Source organism: Ornithorhynchus anatinus, chromosome 8 (genome assembly GCF_004115215.2).
Source record: "Ornithorhynchus anatinus isolate Pmale09 chromosome 8, mOrnAna1.pri.v4, whole genome shotgun sequence".
Lineage (NCBI taxonomy): Eukaryota > Metazoa > Chordata > Mammalia > Monotremata > Ornithorhynchidae > Ornithorhynchus > Ornithorhynchus anatinus.
Genome location: NC_041735.1, coordinates 28228065 through 28250932, shown reverse-complemented (window position 1 = coordinate 28250932; position 22868 = coordinate 28228065). Strand labels below are relative to the sequence as shown.

Below are 22868 nucleotides of genomic sequence, written 5' to 3'. Positions count from 1 at the left end.
GGATAAGGGGAGAGAAAAGCACACTCTTCTTCGTGGATGAGACAAGTCATCCTGTGCCTGGGAGTGGCAGAGTATTTAGTGAGGTGTATGAGGCAGAACCGTAGCTAATATCCTAAATGTCTGTGGATTGTGTCTGTCAAATTAGATCAAAAGCCCTTGGGCAGGGAACAGGTCTAACTTCGTGTCCTGAACATCATCGAATGCAGTAGCACAATAAAAGTGAAGAAACATTCACAAAAACACTTCACGGACCCTCAGTGCAAATGCCAACATTTCAGAAACATAGGACACTGCATACGTGCAGGTTAGTAAACAATATGTACCGTCTCACCACTGAATGGTAGAGTGAGGATTAGCGTAAACCTCTTGGGCTTGAATCCAAGATACTTCGGGAGAGCTGGGAAAGAACTGCTCCATAGAAAGCGCACGGATCTGGAGATTAGGAACTCATTATGTCTAATCCCAGCTCCACCACGGGTTTACCGGGTGTCTTTCCGGCTCTCACTTTACCTCCTGGCACCTCGGTTTTGTCCTCTGGAAATTACGATTGTTCTATTTCAGAAATTCAAAACGAGAAATAACTAGTTTCAAAAGGGTTAAAGATGCGTTGAAATAAATGTTGACTAGAACAACTGAAAAATATTCTCGCACTAGTAGGTTTCTAAAGAGGAACACGTAGGCTTTCCAGTTTTGCATCGATAAGCCTGGCGAACACCAAATACCCTGTATGGACAAGCATGACAAGAGATAATCTTATACAAAATATGGAGATTTTATTAAGATGACCAAGGTGGAAGACCAAAAAATCAGGGGCAGTCAACTGAACATCAGCACGGAATCATGACTCGATGTTGGCAGCTGCTTATTCCTTGTTCATCTTGACTAATCATTGTAGATTACTGAGGAGACTTGTAAGATGGTTCAGAGCGAGCGGCTTTAAAACAAGGGGGTGCCCCTTAAGCTCTGCAAAAACACCAGGCCCGGGCCTATGCCAGACTAGTGAACGTGGGGCCCTCGAAGACCCTGATTCTAATTCCGCCAGGGCCCTCTGCATTGCTAATGCTATCTCGGTGTTTCTTGCTCAAGTAAGGAATAATTTTCTGACTGCATCACGTAGGGGTAGTCAACAGCCTGGTGAACTCCCGTGCAGAGAATTCCTGAATCCTGACTTCCATCAGTCAGTGATTGCTATTCATGAAGTGCTTACTGTCTGTACGAAGGGGTTGGAAGAGTACAAAAGAGTTAGCAGACACGCTTCCTGCCCATAACGAGCTTACAAGTCTAGCGGGGGGACATCCTCTAAACTTTCTATTTATTACCCACCCCTGTGACTTCAAAGGGGTGTCTATGTCTCGACCTCTCCTGGGAGTATCACTTCTGCTTTGCTTCCAATACTCTGGAAGGCCCTAGGCTAGGCGTGTCATAGATGTTTTGGGATTGGCGTGGAAAGCTTGGACCCGCTCGTATCCTCTCGAGGGGTTGAGGGGAGATCTAAGATTCTGGCCCCAACTGAATCCCCAGGCTCTTCTGCGCAGATGAGAACCTGACCTCAGAATTGGCAAGACTTTCTAAAGACCTCAGAACTCTGGCCAAATGCTAAGAGGTACGTCTGCTCTGAGGAGGAAGCAGAGCATGTCTCCACGATGTCGAAAAGTCCCCTGCATAAAATTCATCGGAGAAGCGTCTTACATTTACTAAAACCACTTAGCAAACAATCGATCAATGGGATTTATTGAGTGCTTACTGTGTGCTGAGCATTGTGCTACATGTTTGGGAGAAAACAGTACATTAGAGTGGTAAAGCCTTGTCCATTAGAATGCATTCCCAAAATGATCCGATCGTATTTTTTGTGATCTTTTAAATCCATTTTACTGTTACTTTGCTTAACATTTGCTTCCAAATGATTATTTTTCAATAGTTCAGAAGCATAAACCCAATAAGGTGTTCAAGCTCTATCGGTGACAGAGATCTGATGCTTAATCCAGAAAGCCATAAGATTAATAGCAACTAATGCTTTAGAAATTCATTTCTGCAACAGGTAATTATTTATAAATGATGCAACTAAAAATGTCTATTTTTAACACAGGAAATTTTCAGGTATAATATGTGCTGAAAGTGGGTTTTAACACAGCTTTCTCGTTTTGTGAGCAGAGGCTGCAAAATTCCACGAAATTATGACAATCTTATACAGCAGCTCCTCGACATAAGTTCATGTCTATAGTAGTTCACGCTTCAATTTTGCTCTCGGAGGGAAGTGTTAGTTTGGTTCAATTTCCCTTTTCTTATGCAAACCCTGGATTTCCTCACATTGAAATTTGGCAGTCTGCTCCAAGTTGGGCATCAAGTAGCTAATACAATGCTCTGCAAACAGTGGAGGCTTAATAAATACCTCTGACTGATGAATAGCACAGCACGCATGCACATGGGGTGTGGGGGAGGGAGGCATGGAGGGAGAGAGAAGCAACCCCTATTGACAGAAGAGACTCAAAAAGCCAATGTTTGGGGCATGGAGGGAGAGAGAAGCAACCCCTATTGACAGAAGAGACTCAAAACCAATGTTTTGGCATTCTAAAGAGGACGCCAAAATGGCCTCGGAGTAAGTCATTTAGGATGCTCTTTAGCTTCCGAACCCAGAGAACTCATTGGAAGACTTGTCTGGCCTCGTGAAGCCCCTGGAGTTTGAATTTAACATAAACTAGACTAGAACCCTCGGGATGGCACCGGATAGTCTCGGAGGCTTTATCTTGCCATCTGCCCAGAAGAAGGAAAATAGCTAAATGAGATGCACTGGATAAGCCCACATGACTCTTTAAAATGGCCACCTCCAATTAAGGGGGAAGTGTCTTTTCTGGTTGAGAAATACCATTTGGTTGGATATCTGACGGCTGTTGGCAAAAACACTTTCAAGCATCATCTGTTACCCCCGTGGGTAATGGAATACTGGTCTGACACCCTGTGGCGTTGCTTAAATTTTTACACTGCACTATGGTTGAGGATACAGACCGACCCGCTGAGATAAGGAGTGTGAACACGTTACAGTGGAATGAAGAGAATTGCCGGGGATCAGCAACCTTTTGAGGCAGAAGAGCCAGACAGAATGAATTCTTTGAATAGCTGGGTCACAAACAGCCCTATGATCTACCCCTTGTGACCTAAAGATGATGATCATCATAATAGTGGTATTTGTTAAGCACTTACTATGTGCCGGGGACTGTACTAAGCGTTGGGATAGATACAAGATAATCGGACACGTGACACTGTTACATCGTGGAGTGCACGGTACAATGTGATGATGTCACTGTCCCATGCATCTGCCTCACGGCAACAGCAGTGGCAACCAGTGGGGAAGGGAACGGCAAAGAAAAGGGAGAGGAGAGAAAGAGAAGGGAAAGCAGGGAGGGATGAAGGAAAGAGGAGCAGGGGAGGGGAGGGAAAGGGAAAAGGAAGGAAAGGGGATGACAAGGTTAGAGGAAGTAAGAAAGAAAAAGGGAAAAGCAGTGGAAGGGAAAGGAAAAGGACAATAAGGGAAAGGGAAGAGGAAGGAAATGGGGAGGGGTGGGCAGCCTACACAGGGATATCCTTCAGGAGTCCGCATAGGCTGACATGGACTCCGGGGGTATTCCGGGGCCTGACACCGCTCCGACTTGGGTATCCTTACCCCGATCCTCACAGGGAGGGAGTTTCTGCCTCTTGTGTCACTTGGAGGGAGGGCGACCCTCACTCCTGTGTTCGCCACCTTTCCTCCGGCCCTTGCCCCCGTCTCCCATCACCGACGACTCCGAAAAGCTGCTGAGCGAGGGAAGGAGGAGGCAGGAGGAGGGCGGCATTCTTGCTCTGCCCACAGCCCCCCGACTAGTGACCACCTCCTTCCTCCACAACTCCGAAGAGCTGCCATGCAAGGAAGGGAGGAAGCAGGTATAGGAACACGTTCCAGTAACTGATCTGTGAGGCTGATTCAGAAGACACCCTCCCCTCACATTAATGCCAGCAGAAGCTGGGTGAGGAAATAGTAGTCATAGTATTTATTAAGTGCTCACTGTGTGCTGAGCACTGTAGTAAGGAAGAGGTATGGAGCCGCGGGATTTGGGAAGACTCTTGTTTGTCCTTTCCTACTAAACGGACGAAAGGGTAGGAAGAGAGGAGACAAGGGGAGAGAGGGAGGAAGTAAATAGGGAGAGAAAGAGTGTGAGGCAGAGAAGTGAATTTACATTCTGACGTTTTCTAATAATTAATAATAATTGTGCTATTTGTTAAGCGCTTTCTATGTGCCCGGCACTGTGTTAAGTGCTGGGGCGGATACAAGCATATCGGGTCTGACGCAGTCCCTGCCTCATGTGGGGCTCACAGTCTCTATCCCCATTTTACAGAAGAGGTAACAGGCACAGAGAATGAAGTGCCTTGCCCAAGGTCATAGAGCAGGCAAGTGCTGGAGCCGGGATTAGAACCCAAGACCTTCTGATTCCCGGGCTCATGCTCTATCTACTAGCTTCTTTTCTTTCTCCTCTCTGTCTCTGCTTAACTCGTATGCCCCCAGATCTGGCCCTCTGAGGGTCTGCAATAAGTGCCCGCGGTGCCCGGCTCAGCGCTGAACTGGTCCCTGCCTTGGTGCTTTCCTGCGCAGGGCTTAGCCCACTCACAGCCGCCATCAGAGATCACGGCAGCCAATGCCCGGGATGGGGGTCGCCTGCTTGGCCTCGGCACATATTGGGTGGCAAACGGTATCCTTCCCTGCCCGGATTGGCCGGACAGCTGGGTGGGCAGCCAGTGCTGTAGGAATGGGGGGAGGATGAGAACAGCATAAGCTCACTCAGTCCCTCGGTTAAGTTCGGAGCTGCTGTCCTGGCCCTCCCCGCCACTTCCTGTGGGACGGCTCGGGTCCCGCTTGTCCAGTTTCCTGCGTAGCCCCTTTCAGTGGAGGCCGAGCTAACGGTGTGGCCCTCCCGGGGCCGAGTCCACCAGTGGGGGCTTATTTTAGAGAGCCACATTCACTTCCAAGAAGACCCCTGCCCTACGCCGCGGCGTTAACTGCCTTCCTCCTCCGTTCGCTCTAAGAAAACTGCCACTTCTTCCTCAACTTTAGGCCGAGCCACAGAGGGCTTCTCCACTCCTCCGGGGCACCCGGTTTCTTCGCCTCACGACCAAAGCAGTGACACCGGGCACTGAGGTGTTCCCCTAAGGCTGCCCGGGCACAAGACTTTCATTTGGAAACTCCACACGGCACTGCAAACCAAGCACGATTACCTTGCGAGACAACAGCGAACCCACAGCACCACTGTGGTGTTAGGCCCCTTCTAACTCCATCTGAGCCTTGGCTGACACGAAGGGCTTGACAGAGAGGAAAAAAGGAATAAGAACATTCGGTCGTTTTCATTTTTCTCCTTCTCCGTGTCCGGGCTGGGGCTATGTCAATTCCCTCACGGAATCTGGTTTTAGTAACCCACCGTCCCCCGATGAATATGGCCCGAGTCACTGATAGGGAAACTCTCGGATCTTCTCCCTCACGTGGCCAGTCCCGTTTTCTTAGGCACGGGCCCGGTGCAGGTTGTTGCTTTGAAAGGATCTTCCTCCAACGAGGGCCAACCACCCAGGTTAAATTACATTCTCTCTCAGATCCTTCCCTCAAATGAATCTGCGTGCCGCCCGGAGGCAGCCTATGGAACAAATACAATTTCGAACGGGGGTTTCCTGGGCTTTGACTGCCCCTGGTCTGACACCCGGCTATGAGATGTCTGCCCAATTCTGGAAGAAAAATAGCTGGTCCTAGGAAGTACAATTAACCACAAATTGCGGAATTCCTTCATTCCGCCAAGGCGAAATAAACAGGGCCAGGGAGACCAGCAGCCTGTATTCCAATCTTTCGCTCTGGGCCAGGATGGAGCTCACAATCTATATTTCTGAGACAATAGCAAAACACCAGGATTGTGGACCGGGGCTCTTGTTCGCCCAGGTTCGCCTTCCTGGCCAGCTGAAGCTGCATCCGCTCCAGCTCTACTCACTGCAGCCTACGAGAGTTCTTCTGATTGACCGGCATTCCCGTAGACTGCTGGAACGTCACGCTCCCCTCTTTCCTACGTCTCGCCGAGGGCACCGCAGAGTCAGAGTCTGAGACGATGAGGACGCTCCTCTCTTACCTCCATGATGGGGTTGGAAGCCAAGACCTTCTCCTCAACGTTGGCCTCGCTGGCCGAGCCACTCACGGTCGCGAAGTACCTCATGGCGTACTTAGCCGAGACGGTTTTCCCCGCTCCCGACTCGCCGCTCACAATGATGGATTGATTCCGTTCGTCTCTGGAAGACAAACGGCATTAATTACCAGCTGTTTCCCAGTCCGCCCGGAGTCTGGATTGTCTTCTGCCCATTCCATGTGGAAATGACTCACTTCCCCCGTCGGCAAGCCCGCGTGCGCTCGGGGTTGGACAGGTGCCCGATAATCAGATCGGCGGACATCTTAGTAGAAGTGCCCTTTAAGAGAAGGACCCAAGAGGGATTTTGTGTTCACCAAGCATCACATCCAGGATGGACCCAGATGGAAGCTTACTCACTGGGTGCCACCCCTGGGCATTGGCTGTGCCCAAACCCAGTTGGTGCTTTTCAAACAGATACAGACTAACATCTTTGACTGATACGAGCATTGATTGACTTGCTGGATGTAAACTTTGGGCAAGGCACTGAACTAACTGCCAAGTGGAGTACATTTCAAAAGAAAAATACAAAGTCCCTGACGTCGAAGAACTTACGACTTAAGCAACTGGTTGCCACTAATCCAAAAGTAATTCCCTCCGCAAGACATTTAATTACCTTGACGCTGTTACCAGAAAAGGAATGAGGTATAGTTTCTAGGGTGTTTGAATCCCAGCACCTTCTATCAATCAATCGATGGCATTTATTGAACGCTTACTATGTCGCAGAGCACTGTACTAGGTGCTTGGGGGAATAATGCCACAGAGTTGGTAGACATGTCCCTGCCCCACCTAGACTTTACGCTCATTGTGGGCAAGGAATGTGTCTGTTATACTGTACTTTCCCAAGCGCTTAGTATGGTATTCTAAGTACAGCAGTACGGTATTAGAGTACAGTATTAGAGAAGCACTGTGGCTCAGTGGCAAGAGCACAGGCTTGGGAGTCAGAGGTCGTGGGTTCTAATCCCGGTTCCACCACCTGTCAGCTGTGTGATTGGGCAAGTCGCTTAACTTCTCTGTTCCTCAGTTACCTCATCTGTAAAATAGGAATTAAGACTGTGAGCCCCATGTGGGACAACCCGATTACCTTGTATCTACCCCAGCGCTTAGAACAGTGCTTGGAACATAGTAAGTGCTTAACAAATACCATCATCATTATTATTCTGCACACAGTAAGCGCTCAATAAATACGACTGACTGATTGCCCATGAGGAGCCGAGAGTCTAGAAGGAGCTCACCGCCCATATCCCTTGTAAACATAATACATCCCAAAGAAGAAAACAGCTCTTACACTGGCTGGATTACTTGAAACAATTTACACTCTTTCAGTAACACTCAATTAGTCACCTTAATGGAGAATCACGGCCAGGCCCCCCCCCACCGCTCATGCCATTCATGGACCGTCCTGCTGCTGCCATCGTGCCAGTTCCCGGGTCTTGCCTCCTCTCCTCCTGCCTGCCTGAGATCATCAGCATCACCATCATCATAACAATCATAACAACTGCAGCATCTGTTGAGCACTTACTTTATGCCAAGAACTGTACTAAGTGCTGGACTAGCTACCGGATAATCAGGTTGGAGGCAGTCCCTGTCCCACTGGGGTCAAATAGGCTAAGGAGGAGGGAGAACAGGTACTGAATCGCGATTTTACCGACGAGGCCTCTGGGCCACGGATAGGCGAAGTGACTCGCTGAAGACCAGGCAGCAGGCAAGAAAGAGGCAGGACTAGGACCTAAGCCGTCTGACTCCCAGGCCTGGACTCTTTTCGTTAGGCCTCGCGGCAACAGGGGTGGAAATGGACATTTTACTCCTCCAATTCATGTGGCGCGAGGGGATTTCCACACCACCCAGGAGTTAGTGAGGTCCTCCTCCAACTATAGCAGGAATCCTCCTCATGAGGACAGAGATTGAATCTTTTTTTTAATGATGTATAACTTATCCTATCCCCAGAAAGTAGAAGACTCTAATGGCTTGCAAACAATTAGATGCCAGTAGAAACTTTGGATGAGGAGGAAGATACTAACTCCAAATCCCTCTAAGCTGAATTAGGGAAGGTACTGCTTTTGTCATTTTCCAGAAAAGAGAGACTCGGGTGGGGTGATTTATCCAAAGTTCACACAGTGAGGCGGTCCCGGAACTGAGCTTAGAAGCCCAGGCTCCCACTTCTCAACCCACTGCTCTTTTCCCAGGGCAATGAAGCCCCTTAAAGAAGTATTTCAAACGTAGTAGCAAACTGCGGGCAAAAGAGAGCTGAGTCTTCATCTCATTGCTCTTCTCCAAACAAAGAAGAGTTGCCAAATGCAGAATTAGTTCAAAATGAGTCACTAAGTTGTTTTTTTTTTCAGTTGTCCCTCGTAATGGAAGAAATCACCGATGGTGGGTGAAGTTCACCAACCATAAGCGTATGTGTGGATGAAAGGGCCGACGTGGGACCCACAGATCCAGTCATTTTGTGCACACAAAAAGGCTGTGTTGTGTTATTGTGTTCGATGTTCGCAGTGCCTGACACCTCCCTGTCTCTTGTTCCTTATAAAGCTTTTGCAAGACAAGAGCCACTCCTTTCTGAAGAGCAGTATGCTGGTCTCAGCAACTGACTCCTGTTTTCAGCTGGGATGCAGAACTGTCTGAGCCCCTCTTTGCACGTACCTATTGGCTCACTTTCTCCCCGACAGATAGATCTGCACCTTTAACGCTCACTGTGTGACCATAAAACCAGTCAGGTACGAAGAATTAAGACTTTCCTCTTCCTCACTGATTAGCTACGGTGGTGAACTATTTCAAGGGGCTTCGTTCTTTCATTCGTTCAGTCGGTCAGTCATATTTATTGAGCGCTTACTGTGTGCACATTACAGTACTAAGTGCTTGGGAAAGCCCAATACAATAATAAATGACACATTCCCTGCCCACAAGGGCTTACAGCCTGGGGTGGGGGTCATGCAGTCTTCTGTATGACCTTGGGCAAATCAACCCACCCCTCTGTGCCTCAGTTACCTCATCTGTAAAATGGGGACCGAGAGCCTGAACCTCATTCTGCCCTGAGCAAGTGCCTCCCTATACATCAGGGCCCACAGTTTTCCTGAGTGATCCTGTGTAGGGACGATTTCCACTCTTCAGCCCTCAACCAACGTTTGCTACTAATGATGCTCATTAAAAATGACAGCAGCTTCCAAAATCATTCCTGTGCATCCTTACTTTGGAAACTGAGTGTAATCGACTTATCCCAGAACCAGAGGGAGCATATGAAAGTAGAAAACAACCTATTTTTAGTATCTGCTAAATTGCCTTTCACAGGCAATCTTGCTCACATTTACAAGTCTTATCCAACGTGAAATTGAAAGAGGCACCTCTTCACACTTATCTGTTTTATACACCACCTAGTTAATACAGCTGCCCTTTCTTTCTGCAAATGATATCGCAGCCGTGAGAAAAGATAAGCATCAGCAGCATATACACTGGAATTTTTGTTTCCAGTAATAGTAGTGAAGATTCTCTCTCTTTCCCCCATCTTTCTCTCCTTCCTCCCCACACCCCTGTAACCATTAACTGTCACTGTGAGGTCGCTTATCGGAGGTAAGGCTGTAGTCTGTGGCTGTGGAAAAAAAAAATATCTGCGTGAACCATCCGCAGGAGAGATACTTGCTGTGCCCTCACCCACTTCTGACTGCTGCTAAGTGTGGCACTCACATCCTAAGAGCCATTAAGCTCTTACCACAACGATATAGCTGTACGGACTATTAGGCGGACTCATCGTTACAAGGTCAAAATTGGCCCGTGGACGGTAAGAGTGGAATAAATACAACCGATTGATTGGGTGGGAAATGGACAGAAAAGCAAAAATAGATACCAAGGCCCAAGTTCCCAGGGTCCGCACCTTTATATTTTAAAAAGACTTCTCTCTTAGCTTGCTTGGGATCAATACAGCTAAACTGCTTCGCATCTTCTTCAAAGCATCTGGAAGGGCCTTGGCAAGCTACATTACTAGACAAGCTGATGGAGTTTATTTTCGAAGCAGTGTTTGTGTTTGGGAAAGCAGTGGCAGTGTTAGGAAACAAGGCCAGTCATTGTATACAGCCAGCAGCTCCACGCATCTCTCTCCCTTTGGCTGAGCGCAGCCTGAGGAGACTTGTTTCTGAGATGACTGACTGATTGTGTGGGGTTATTCGGTATCCCATGCGGAGCTCCTTTTTCACCCGTCCCCCCTACCCATCCCCCTCTGCAGAAATACACACTTCCGCACTTCCTCTTGGGGAAAGGAGAAAATCATCGATTAATTTAAATGCCAAACCAAAGGGTCTTGAGAGAGCATTTCCCCCATCTCAGGGGAACATTGACTATTCATGCCAGCCTGAGAATTAACTTCCCATTTGGCCAATTTTTCTGAAGAATCCGTCACAGAAGAAAAACGGAAAAAGGAAAAAGAAAAATGAGGTCAGAGCAGATTGGGGATTCACTTATTCACTTAGGCCGCTAGGGTTCTTCTCACAAACGGTTTAGGAATGACTAGCTTTTTTCCCCTTTAAAACAAAGAAATTTATTTCGTATAAAAACACTCAGGCTTTCCACTGTGAGTCACTCCTAAATGTAGCTATTTATTCTGAAAACTCTGATAGCACAATTGGGAAACAAAGTTAAGCACCAAACTGTCACGTTTCAGACTTTTTAGATCCACTAATAGGCAAAGAACTTCAATGTGGCCAACTGAAGTCTCAGGAAGGCCGACGCTGGCCGAGATAGGTGACCGTTGACTCTAAAGGATCTACAGATAATAACAACAATAATTATGGTATTTGTTAAGCGTTTACTATGTGCCAAGCACTGTTCTAAGCGCTGGGGTAGTTACAAGGTAATCAGGTTGTCCCACATGGGGTTCACAGTCTTAATTCTTATTCTACCTACAGATCAAAGGAAACAGCGTAGCTCAGTGGAAAGAGCCCGGGCTTCGGAGTCAGAGGTCATGGGTTCGACCCCGGCTCTGCCACGTGTCAGCTGTGTGACTGTGGGCAAGGCACTTAACTTCTCTGTGCCTCAGTTACCTCATCTGTAAAATGGGGATGAAGACTGTGAGCCTCACGTGGAACAACCTGATTGCCCTGTATCTACCCCAGCGCTTAGAAAAGTGCTCTGCACATAGTAAGCGTTTAACAAATACAAATATAATATAATAGTATTATTATTATCAAAGGTTCCGCAACCTCCCTTTATTTTGGTGCTTAATCTAGTGTTTGATTATCCTTATACTTGATAAATTCTCATATTACCAAACTCCTTTAATACAATCTAACGTTACTTTCCCTTTGGTTTGTTGATAGTGATTTTTTTAGATGGCAGGTTCAGTCGGGCAGTAGTGGGGCATAAGGGGTGTGATCTCAAGCCATCCAAATCAGAGGTCTGGATGAAAGCTGGCAAGGGAATTCTAAGCAAGGAAAGGAAAGATAACAATGATAATAGCAATAATAGTATTTGTTAAGCACCTACTAGGTGTCAAGCACTGTTCTGAGTTCTGGGTGAGAGACCAGTTAATCATTTATTCATTCAATCGTATTTATTGAGTGCTTACTATGTGCAGAGCACTGGACTAAGCACTTGGAATGTACAATTAGGCAACAGACAAGGACAATCCCAGCCCAACGTCGGGCTCACAGTCTGACAGGGGGAGACAGACAGCAAAACAAGTAGACAGGCATGAATACCATCAAGACAGATAAATAGATTCATAGGTATATACACATCATTAATAAAATAGAGTAATGAGACTGAGTCTGACTTGATTAAAGGAATAAAAAGGAAGCAAAGGGGCCGATGGCCTTGATTTCCCAGCAGCCACTGGAGCTTTCTTGGAGTAATCTGATTTTTCACTCAACAGGGGGTGAAACTACCCCCAACTTCGGCTCAGCACAAAGCCTTCATAAAGTATTGCTCAAACTATCTCTTCGTTCGTGCTTGCTTTGGTTTATCTGACTCTGCTAGGGGATCTACTTAATGGTCACGTGTACCAGAGAAGCAGCGCGGCTCAGTGGAAAGAGCCCGGGCTTGGGAGTCAGAGGTCACGGGTTCTAATCAGCGGTTCCGCCGCTTGCCAGCTGTGTGACTTTGGGCAAGTCACTTCACTTCTCTGTGCCTCAGTTACCTCATCTGTAAAATGGGGATTAAAACTGTGAGCCCCACATGGGACATCCTGATCAGTTTGTAGCCCCTCAGCGCTTTGAACAGTGCTTTACACATAGTAAGTGCTTAACAAATACCACCATTATTATTATTATTATTACCCGGGACAAGCTCGGGGCAGTTTGAAATCTTTTGACATGAGCTGTAGCTTGCCTTAATGAATTCCTGCACATTAGCTACCGACATTAGGGGACTCGACACTGGCACTCACCAACAAACCAGCACGGAAGGATTCAGAGGGTTAGGCTGAGCTGATGTGGTCGGGGAATTTCTGACGTGAGGTTTCGTTCGCATGAGTGCTTCCCGATTAGCCTGGCTGTCCGGTCTCTTCTCAGCAGCTTCTAGACATGCTGGCATCTTTTTCACTCTGCTCTGGCTTCCAGGGGCCTATAAACTGGAGGACTGAGGCCACAGAAGCAGCGTGGCCCAACAGAGAGAGTCCGGGCCTGGGAGTCAGAAGGACCTGGGTTCTAATCCCGGCCCTGCTGCGTGACCGTGGGCAGGCCACTTCACTTCTCTGGGCCTCAGTTACTGCATCTGTAAAATGGTGTTTAAGACTGTGAGCCCCACGTGGGACAGGAAGCGGGTCCAATCCAATCACCTCGTATCTACCTTGCGCTTAGTACAGCGCCTGGAACACAGTAAGCATTTAAATACCACAATTATTATTAGAAGACTTGAAATACTATCCCTCCATCAGACCGATACTCTGATGGAGAGCTCCTGACCTCCAAGATGCCTTTCCAGACTAAGTCCTTTATTTCCCCTAACCGCCCTCTCGTCTCCATAGACTATGCACTCGGCTGGGCATCCCTTTAGCCTATAAAGCCCTTGAATAAATATTATTATACTCTACAGGTTACCTTATTCATAAATGATTTTAATGTCCATCTCTCCCTGTAGAGTGTAAGCTCCTTGTGGGTGGGGATCGGGTCTACCAACTTCATTGTTTTTTCACTTTCTCAAGTGATTAGTACAGTACTCTGCACACAGCAAATGCCCAAATTCCATCAACTGATTGACTGGGTCGCACTCTGGAGCAGGTTGTGGTTTCCCCACAACGTTAGGTTTCCCCCATGCAAAGCGGGTCCAGAAGGGGAATCTTCTAACACAGAATCTGCTTCCCCATGAAATCCTTGCCTGCCGTCACGGCAGTGAGAAAACTTCCAAGTCCCCCATTCAGGTCATGAAAAGTAAATAAATAATATGAGCTCCCAAATTGATCCCAGTAAGATACTACTGCGATTCTCCCCGATGGCTGACTTAAACTATTGCTAATCCCCTGCTGAGTGGAACTTTTCAGTCAGTTAACTCTGACAATAGCATGCTCTAGATCAGCATTTCCTTCCAGGGATGACACAGGCTCGCTGCTTCCACCGGGGAAGTTTCTAGCTGAGTCCTGGAATTATGCTTTGTTGCCATTTTTCATTTCCCTGGAATGCCCAGGTGTCCTCCCAAGGACAGATGTACACCCAACCATGAGCAGTGAAATCAAAAGCAGTGGGTCCCAGGACCGGTGTGCTTCCAGAAGGAAAAGATCGGGGAACAACTATTTTTGACTAGAGATTCTTAACAAGATGAAAATGTTAGGTAGAACAGAACGGAAAGGCTGAACGAAGCCCGCACGTAATTTAAATTAAATTGGTCTGAAAAAAAATAAATCAGTCTGAGTGATATGCTGTCCGGTAGCCATGACGACGATCATCTCATATCTTATTCTATTTTAGTTGGTTCCAAATGGGATTTTCTTATTACTTGAACAAGTATCTTCCCGCAAACGAAGCTAAACTAGCCAGCTGGAATTCTGAGAGCTGTCATTTATACCTCTTAGAAATCATTTTCTGAAAATAAAGACCTAAGCCAAACTGATGGCATCAGACAAAGAAGTGACACACATACCCTAACTTGTTTAGACAACAGATTACAGCACTCTGAACATACACACGGAGTTCTTGTCAATAATGGCTGCAAATTATGACAAGTTAGGCTCTGAAGAGACACACAGATGAACCAACAAAAGGAAAGTGAATTCTCCACACACCAAGGTTGAGGTCATTACTGATATACATAAAGAAGTCCATTACAGAGTTCTCAGATCAACAACACTGGATACGTTCCCTGGTTTTAGTTGCAGGGCAAGATCCCTTCCCTAAGCGGGGCGATAATACAAATAGGTAATACACACAGAGCCCATCAGATCGCAGTAAATGCTATACTAGGTCAGATACAATAATCTGCTTGACAGTTACTCCAAAGGATCTGGGGAAATGAGGTGATGATTGTCCTTAGCATCCACCGACACAGATATCTCTAAGATGTGCCTTCTGAAAGCCCTAACTTTTCTCCTAATAACCAATTTAGCTCAAGAATTTGTCCAATCCACTCTTCAAATGATGACTAAGAAAAATATGCAAAAAAGAGATTCCTAAAGCCTTGAATGAATCAATAAAATGATTCTTGATTACAATTTGAGTTCTTTTAGGTCCACCCTCGGTTGCTTTCGGGCCCCAGACCCATAAGCCTACATTGATTTACGTGGCTGCCTTCATCCCTCTGATCATTTGGAAGGGATTTATTATGGGTCCATCTTCAGTCTCTTAGTCTTGCTAGTCCCTCATTCCCAAGCTTGAAGTGGCCAGTCCATTATTAAGGACTTCATCTCACTTCTGATGGCATAATAATAATAAATTGGGGTATCTGTTAAGCGTTTACTACGTGCCAAGAATCGTTCTGAGCACTGGGATAGATACAAGGTAACAAGGTTGGGCACACTCCCTTGTCCTACATGGGGCTCACAGTCTTAATCCCCTTTTATAGATAAGGTAACTGAGGCACAGAGAAGTGAAGTGACTTGCCCAAATTCACACAGCAGACGTGTGGCAGAGCTGGGATTAGAACCCACATCCTCTGACTCCCAGGCCCACAGGGTGTCCACGCAAACCAGAGGCAGTGTCTAAGGACTTCTTGACAAAGCATAATGGGCTAGTTGGGCTGGCAGAGTTGGAAACCCACTATATTTTAGGTTTTGACTTCATCCTTTGCCCTAGCTGGGATTAGAACCCACATCCTCTGACTCCCAGGCCCTCAGGGTGTCCACGCAAACCAGAGGCAGTGTCTAAGGACTTCCTGACGAAGCATAATGGGCTAGTTGGGCCAGCAGAGTTGGAAACCCACTATATTTTAGGTTCTGACTTCATCCTTTGCCCTAGAGGCTCAACCAAACCCCAAGCGATACTTAATTTGCTATACTTAAGCTGGACTTTTGAATCTGACAAGAGGGCAAGGGGGATATCTGGTTCATGAGCTCTCGGTTGCAAACCACTGCCTTCAAACATTCCTAAAAACCGATACTCAAGGAGAAGACGATAAAATCGCGCAGGGGAGCAGAAGTTGAAATGGTGATTTCTGCTCTGAAGGCTGATGAAAAAAACCACACACCGATGACAAATTCCTCGTCCACCAACCTGGCCATTTGTTTGTAGGCCTCTTCTGCCACGGCAAATATGTGGGGATCCATATCTCCCATATTCTGACCACTGTATGCATTAATGATATCTTCGCCATAGATGGGGAGCTGTTCGTAGGGGTTTATAGCTACTAAGACAATACCTAAAAAGAAAATGACAGAATGCATTAGTCAGCATGTGCTACGCAGGAAGCGATTATAGGCATGAGAAACATTTATCAAATGTGAAAGGGAATGGCTCTAAATAAATAACCCCACGTTTTAACCGAGACTGCTTTGACCTCCATTCATCCATTCACACCTAGGCTGTATCCGATTTCTCCAGGACACTTGGATCGACCTCGGTAGCTACCTGAAGCATCGTACCCCTAGCCAACCTTCTACTGCTTCCTAGTGCAAAAACTAAAGTCAATTCACCACTGTGAGGATGAGGCAGTTACATTTCAAACAGCGTCAGGCCTACGAACTACAGAACCAGAAGCAAAAGGGAGCTCGGTGTGATCCATCTCCTCCAGCTCACACTATCCCTTACCACATTTCTGCCCTTTGGCTTCTTCCCTCCCCCTTCCCCAGTCCAAATCTCCTGCCCGAAACCCCCAACACACATCCCTTTTGGGGTGCACTGAGTTTATGCAGGTCCGGTCCAAGTGGACAAAGAAAAGGGTAGGGGGTTTAATGCTAAGGCTCACTCCAGGATGGAACCGAACACATAGTCTCTTTATTCCCAGGATCTACAAGGGCTGACGCTCTCATGTTGGAGAGTGAAGGGAGAGGAATCTGCTTAAGGTGGATAAGCCCAGACACTGAGATTAGTCCTGGCTTTAATCTCTAATTATAATAATAGTATTTATTAAGCATTTACTATGTGGCAGGCACAGTACTAAGTGCTGGGATGGATGCAAGCAAATCGGGTTGGACACAGTCCCCTTCCACGTGGGGCTCAGGGTCTCAATCCTCATTTTACAGATGAGGAAACTGAGGCACAGAGCAGTGACTCGCCCAAGGCCACACAGCATACAAGTGGCAGAACCGGGATCAGAACCCAAACGATCGAATGAATGAATGACCTTCTAACTCCCAGGCCTGAGGTCTATCCACTACGCCATGCTGCTTCGAGCATGGCTCAGTGGAAAGAGCACGGGCTTTGGAGTCAGAGGTCATGGGTTCGAACCCCTGCTCCGCCACTTGTCAGCTGTGTGACTTTGGGCAAGTCACTTAACTTCTCGGTGCCTCAGTTACCTCATCTGTAAAATGAGGATGAAGACTGTGAGCCCCACGTGGGACAACCTGATTCCCCTGTGTCTACCCCAGCGCTTAGAACAGTGCTTGGCACATAGTAAGCGCTTAACAAATACCAACATTATTATTATTATTCGAGAGAAGTAACCAACGCGATGAACTGGAAGCTTGCTTTCTCCCTTTCACATTCCCCGCCTTACGAACGACCGATTAAAAGAGAGGGGAAGCAAGGTTTTGGATCATTCATCATTCTAAACGAAGAGGTGACCGCACTGGTTTTAACTGTTACCGGAGGCAACTTGACCTCGACCAAAAAGTGGGGAAGGGGGAACCTCAGGTCCTGTGAGACCCCAGTAGGGCTACAGAATATAAGACGGGCAGGCCGGATTGTAAAGAAGGGGCAAGACAAAAAGCCAGGAATGCAGCTGAGATGTAACGAGAAGGTCGGATGTAAGATGAAAGGGCAGGTGTGCCAAATGGGCAGAAAAGCAGCTGTTGCGGAAAAGATATCGATTATCCGAAGAAGAGAAGTTGCCCAGTTAGGAGGTGTGGAAGAAAGAATGCTCGCGAGCTTCTAGTTGAGACCAGGTGGGCAGCAGGGGTCTCGCAAAGAAGACAAAGGACAACAAGGTGGGGGCTACCGACCACCTTTTAGGCTATAAATAGCAGAACTGTCTAACCTGTATTGAGTCTTCTACCCTGTTACTGGACAGGTTGAGGCGGTCCCTTCAGAGAGCAACCTAAATACAGGGGCGGGGAAACGCCACATCAAGTCCGCTGGCTGGGTTGGCCGGTGGAGCACGCTTTGGCATGCTCCTTTGCCCCTCTGGCATGCTTCCAAAGTAAGGGGGTGGGAGGGAAACGTAGCAGTAAAGCTTATTCTCAGGCCAACCGCGGAGCTCTCGACCCCTGGGGAATAGGTTTTCCCGTAACAATTTACAGAAACAATAGATTAATAAAGGCCTGATGAATGAAAGGCCTTTCCGGCATTTTCCGGCGCAGAAAATAATGGACATTCCCACGGTCAGACTAACTGCATCATGGAGAGACTAGGTGGGTGAAAATATTATGAATGGTACATAATAACGTTGGAAGAGCTTTCAAGGGAAAGTCAAACAACTTTCTGACGGAGGCCTGAAATGGCAGTTGGCTTCAGCGAACTGAGTCACTCCACCGGAGTTTACATCATCTAAATCTTAAAGATAAACCAAAGCCATCTCTCCCCATATTAATATATTAAAGAGCACCATCCTGCTCAATAGCTGCAAGGTTTTACAGGCATATGGTGCAAGATTATTTCACTCATCTTTATGGCCGGGGAATTCTTTCGTCGGCCAAGTCTTTACGTGTATGACTCACAGATGTAAAGCGAGGCGGAAGTCACTTTGAAGAAACACGGCACTGGTAAAACCGGAGTGCCAGTTCCTGCCTCTGCTTTCTCCTTTCTTGGCAACCGAAATATGAAGAGATAATGAAAAACCTACCCTTAGAGTCACAGAGGTAGCTTTACTGGTAGGAATAACAATATTTTCTCAGCGCAGAAAGTATTTTGAGGATTCCTAAGGTAAAGGTTCCACATCCCAAGCTTGGGACACCATCACAACTTCAAAATGCAGGAACCAAAGAAACCCCAACTTTTCATAGAAACGAGGGAGCTACGGGGATAAAATATCCTTCACCTCTTACAAACCATGTAAGGTTCAAGCTTCTAAAATAAGCTCATTCATTCAACAGTATTTATTGAACGCTATGTGCAGAGCACTGTACTAAGCGCTTGGAATGTACAAATCGGTAACAGATAGAGACAGTCCCTGCCCTATGATGGGCCTACAGTCTAATCGGGGGAGACAGACAAGAACAACAGCAATAAATAGACTCAAGGGGATGAACATCTCATTAAGACAATAGCAAATAAATAGAATCAAGTTGTGCTTGATTCTATAATCAAGTTGTGCTTATCACAAATAAGTTGTGCTTTTGTGATCTCCCTTCCAATAAATGGATCCCACTGGCACATAATTAGTCGGTGAGCAAGAAGCACTAGATTCTCCCGCTCTGCCCATTCCTAAAGCTAGCTTCTTCTCACATTCCCAGCTTCACACATCTTCAACTCCACACAAGTCCTCCCGCTTGGCCAAAGGTCCTTAATTTTTCATTATCCACTTACCTCATTAACCTTCATTCTAGAGTTGATATGCTAAATTCTCACTGACCATTTCTTGAAGAGGAAAATTTGGGCTAGCTGAGGAGCATAACCAAGCCATGTAAGGGGAATAAAAGGGTGGGGCTGGGGGGGGCGGGTAAAGGGGGATGGGGAACAGCCAGGCTGTACAAGAGGAGGTGAATTCCTAGGGGAGGGGACTAGCACAGCAGAGGGTTGATTCTGGGAAGCTGAGAGAAGCTGGGGTTACAGTAACAGGGACTTTGTTCAAGGGAAAATATTCATCCCTGTGCTTTTCTTGATCACTCTCCACTAAAACACTGCATAAAAAATGGCACCGTTTAGGCACTGTAGCCCAAAATTTAAGTTTCAAAAATCTGTACTGCTGTATCTTTCTGGAGAGGTTTTCCCCACAGTTAAGAGAACCACAGAGCTGGCTATTTATCTTGGACTCCTATGAAAAATAATTTTGATCCCTCAATCAATCATATTGATTGCTTATTAGGTGCAGTGCACTATACTATGAGCTGGGGAAAGTACAGATTTGGTAAACGTACTCTGCCCACCAGCAGCTTCCAGTCTAGAGGAATTCATAATTCTCCCTCAGCACTAAATATTTCCTTATTGAATACGAGTTAACTTAAATGCAAGAGAAAATCTGTTCACCATCCTGTGAAACATAACTATTGAATACTGGAGGGTTCAGAGCACCAGATTAGCAAAGTCATCCCTGAGTACGGGCCAGGGAGTAGGAGAACCTGGGTTCTAATCCTGGCTCTGCCACTTGACTGCTGTTTGACTTTGGGCAAATCACTTAACTTCTCTGTGCCTCATTTACCTCATCTTTAAAATGGGGATTAAAACTGTAAGCCCCTTGAGGAATGGGGACTGTATCCAACCCGATTTGCTTGTATCCATCCCGGCGGTTAGAACAGTGCCTGGCACATAATGGGCGTTTATCAAGTAATATTATTACTGTAATCATAATAATCGCAAATAAAGGCAGAAAGAGCAAAACTGGGAGGGAATGCCCAGGTGCGTAGCCTGCACATCAGGATTGAGATGAGGATGCTTTAAAAAAACCAAGATGGACCACCAACATCCCATCAGGACACTGAGAGGGTGGGTGGCCAGGGCAAAGGTTTTCCTTGCCAAATCTGACGAGAGAAATGGATCACTTGAAGTTCTGGGGTCACGATGCCCAGTAGGAAAAGGACTTAGAGATCAGGTGAAAGACCGTTCAGGGCACGGCAAATGAAGACTTCCATAATAAGTTTAGGGGCTTTGGGATTGAGATTCATTTTAGGGAGGTGGGATAAGTGGTTGCGGGACATGGGGAGAAGCAAACTGCCGACTCCAAAACGTATTCCTGTTGACGCTGCATCTGTTTCCGGATCTGTTCATTAACACCTTCTGACCCCACCCCTCCGCACTCCAACCCCAACAAAAAACCGGATTCCTTACCCTGGTCAGCTGGAAAAATATTCTGATCTTGGCTTGCAGCTGTTAAGATTGCCTAATATCGCTGAGCGTAAGGATGATAATAAGCATTTACTACAGGCCGAACACCGTACTAGGTGTTGGGGTCGATCCCATGAAGTCAGATCTGATTCCTCCCTTCCAACACAGCTGAGTGAAATGTGGTCGGGCAGGTCCACGGCAGCTGTGGAACTCTCCGCCTACCCCCCCGCCATCTTCTGTGTGCACCGGGACGGGTATAACGGCCACTGCTGGGCCTTTTTGGCCCCTCTTCACCTCTGCAGCTCAACAAAACACACAACCACCTCCAGCCCCATCTCCCTATTCACTCTTGCCGCCCCCGCCCCACCCGCAGCCGGACGAACCGCCCTCCCTCCCCATCACCCGGGGCCGGCACCCGCTCCCCTCTGCTCCGCTGAGACGGCCCCATCCCATCCTGCGGCATGAGGCCTCGTATACCCCCTGGGAAGCGAGGGGCTGTGGTAGCCATTGCTCGGAACTCAATCCTCAGAAAAAATGCTGTTCCTCTAGCCGCAGCTCCCAACTGACTTCTGCTTTGATTTTAGGCGTTGCGTAGCGGCGTGGCTCGGTGGAAAGAGCCCGGGCTGGGGAGTCGGGGGTCATGGGTTTGAATCCTGGCTCTGCCATTTGTCAGCTGTGTGACTGCGGGCAAGTCACTTCAATTGTATCTATTTTTATTACCCTATTTATTTGGTTGATGAGATGTACATCCCCTTGATTCTAGAGAAGCAATGTGGCTCAGTGGAAAGAGCACGGGCTTTGGAGTCAGAGGTCATGGGTTCGAATCCTAGCTCTGCCACTTATCAGCTGTGTGACTTTGGGCAAGTCACTTAACTTCTCGGTGCCTCAGTTACCTCATCTGTAAAATGGGGATGAAGACTGTGAGCCCCACGTGGGACAACCTGATTCCCCTGTGTCTACCCCAGTGCTTAGAACAGTGCTCGGCACATAGTAAGCGCTTAACAAATACCAACATTATTATTATTATTATTATTATTATTATTATTATTTATTGCTATTGTTTTTGTCTGTCTCCCCCGATTAGACTGTAAGCCCGTCAATGGGTGGGGACTGTCTTTATCTGTTGCTGATTTGTACATTCCAAGCGCTTAGTACAGTGCTCTGCACATAGTAAGCGCTCAATAGATACTATTGAATGAATGAATGAATGAACTTCTCTGTGCCTGTTATCTCATCTGTAAAATGGGGATTAACTGTGAGCCTCACATGGGACAACCTGATTCCCCTGTATCTACCCCAGCGCTTAGAACAGTGCTCGGCACATAGTAAGCGCTTAACAAATACCAACATTATTATTACATTTGCCCTTGTCCCTTAGGCTGCTTAAATGTTTCAAGTGTTTCCCTGCTCCCACAGTGTCTGCTTCCAGTCCTCCCGCAGCCTCAGGGTCCATGTCTAATTTCCACTCTTTCCCAGGGCTTGGCACAGTGCTCCCCACACAGTAGGCACTTAATAAATAATAATAATAACGATGGTATTTGTTAAGCACTTACTGTACGTTAAGCGCCGGGGTAGATACGAGGTAATCAGGTTGTCCCACGTGGGGCTCAAAGTCTTCATCCTCATTTTACAGATGAGGTAACTGAGGCACAGAGAAGTGAAGTGACTTGCCCACAGTCACACAGCTGATAAGTGGCGGAGCCAGAATTAGAACTCATGACCTCTGACTCCCAATCCCGGCCTGTTTCCGCTAAGCCACGCATTACTCCCAGCGCCTCTACACGGTCCCCGTCCCGCATGGGGCTCACAGTCGAAGGGGAAGGAAGGACAGGTATTTAATCCCATTTTACATATGAGGAAACTCAAGCAATAATATTATTGCTAAGATTATTTATACTTAATAATAGTAGTAATAATAATAATGGCACTTAATAATAATGTTGGTATTTGTTAAGCGCTTACTATGTGCAGAGCACTGTTCTAAGCGCTGGGGTAGACACAAGGGAATCAGGTTGTCCCACGTGGGGCTCACAGTCTTCATCCCCATTTTCCAGATGAGGTAACTAACTGAGGCCCAGAGAAGTTAAGTGACTTGCCCACAGTCACACAGCTGACAAGTGGCAGAGCAGGGGTTCGAACCCATGACCTCTGACTCCAAAGCCCGTTCTCTTTCCACTGAGCCACGAAGCACTATGTG

The 22868-nt window shown here is 47.0% G+C and overlaps 1 protein-coding gene across 10 annotated transcripts in view; it reads right to left on the bottom strand.

Annotated features, from left to right (window-relative positions):
- MYO5A (myosin VA) overlaps positions 1-22868 on the bottom strand; it is a 208685-nt gene that overhangs the window by 97565 nt on the left and 88252 nt on the right. For all 10 annotated transcript variants that reach the window (XM_029070243.2, XM_039912918.1, XM_039912917.1 and 7 more), the window contains exons 4-5: positions 15809-15953; positions 6132-6288 (exon numbers count right to left, since the gene is read on the bottom strand). In XM_029070243.2, coding sequence (XP_028926076.1) covers positions 6132-6288; positions 15809-15953 — 302 coding nt within the window. The remainder of the gene's footprint in view (positions 1-6131; positions 6289-15808; positions 15954-22868) is intronic.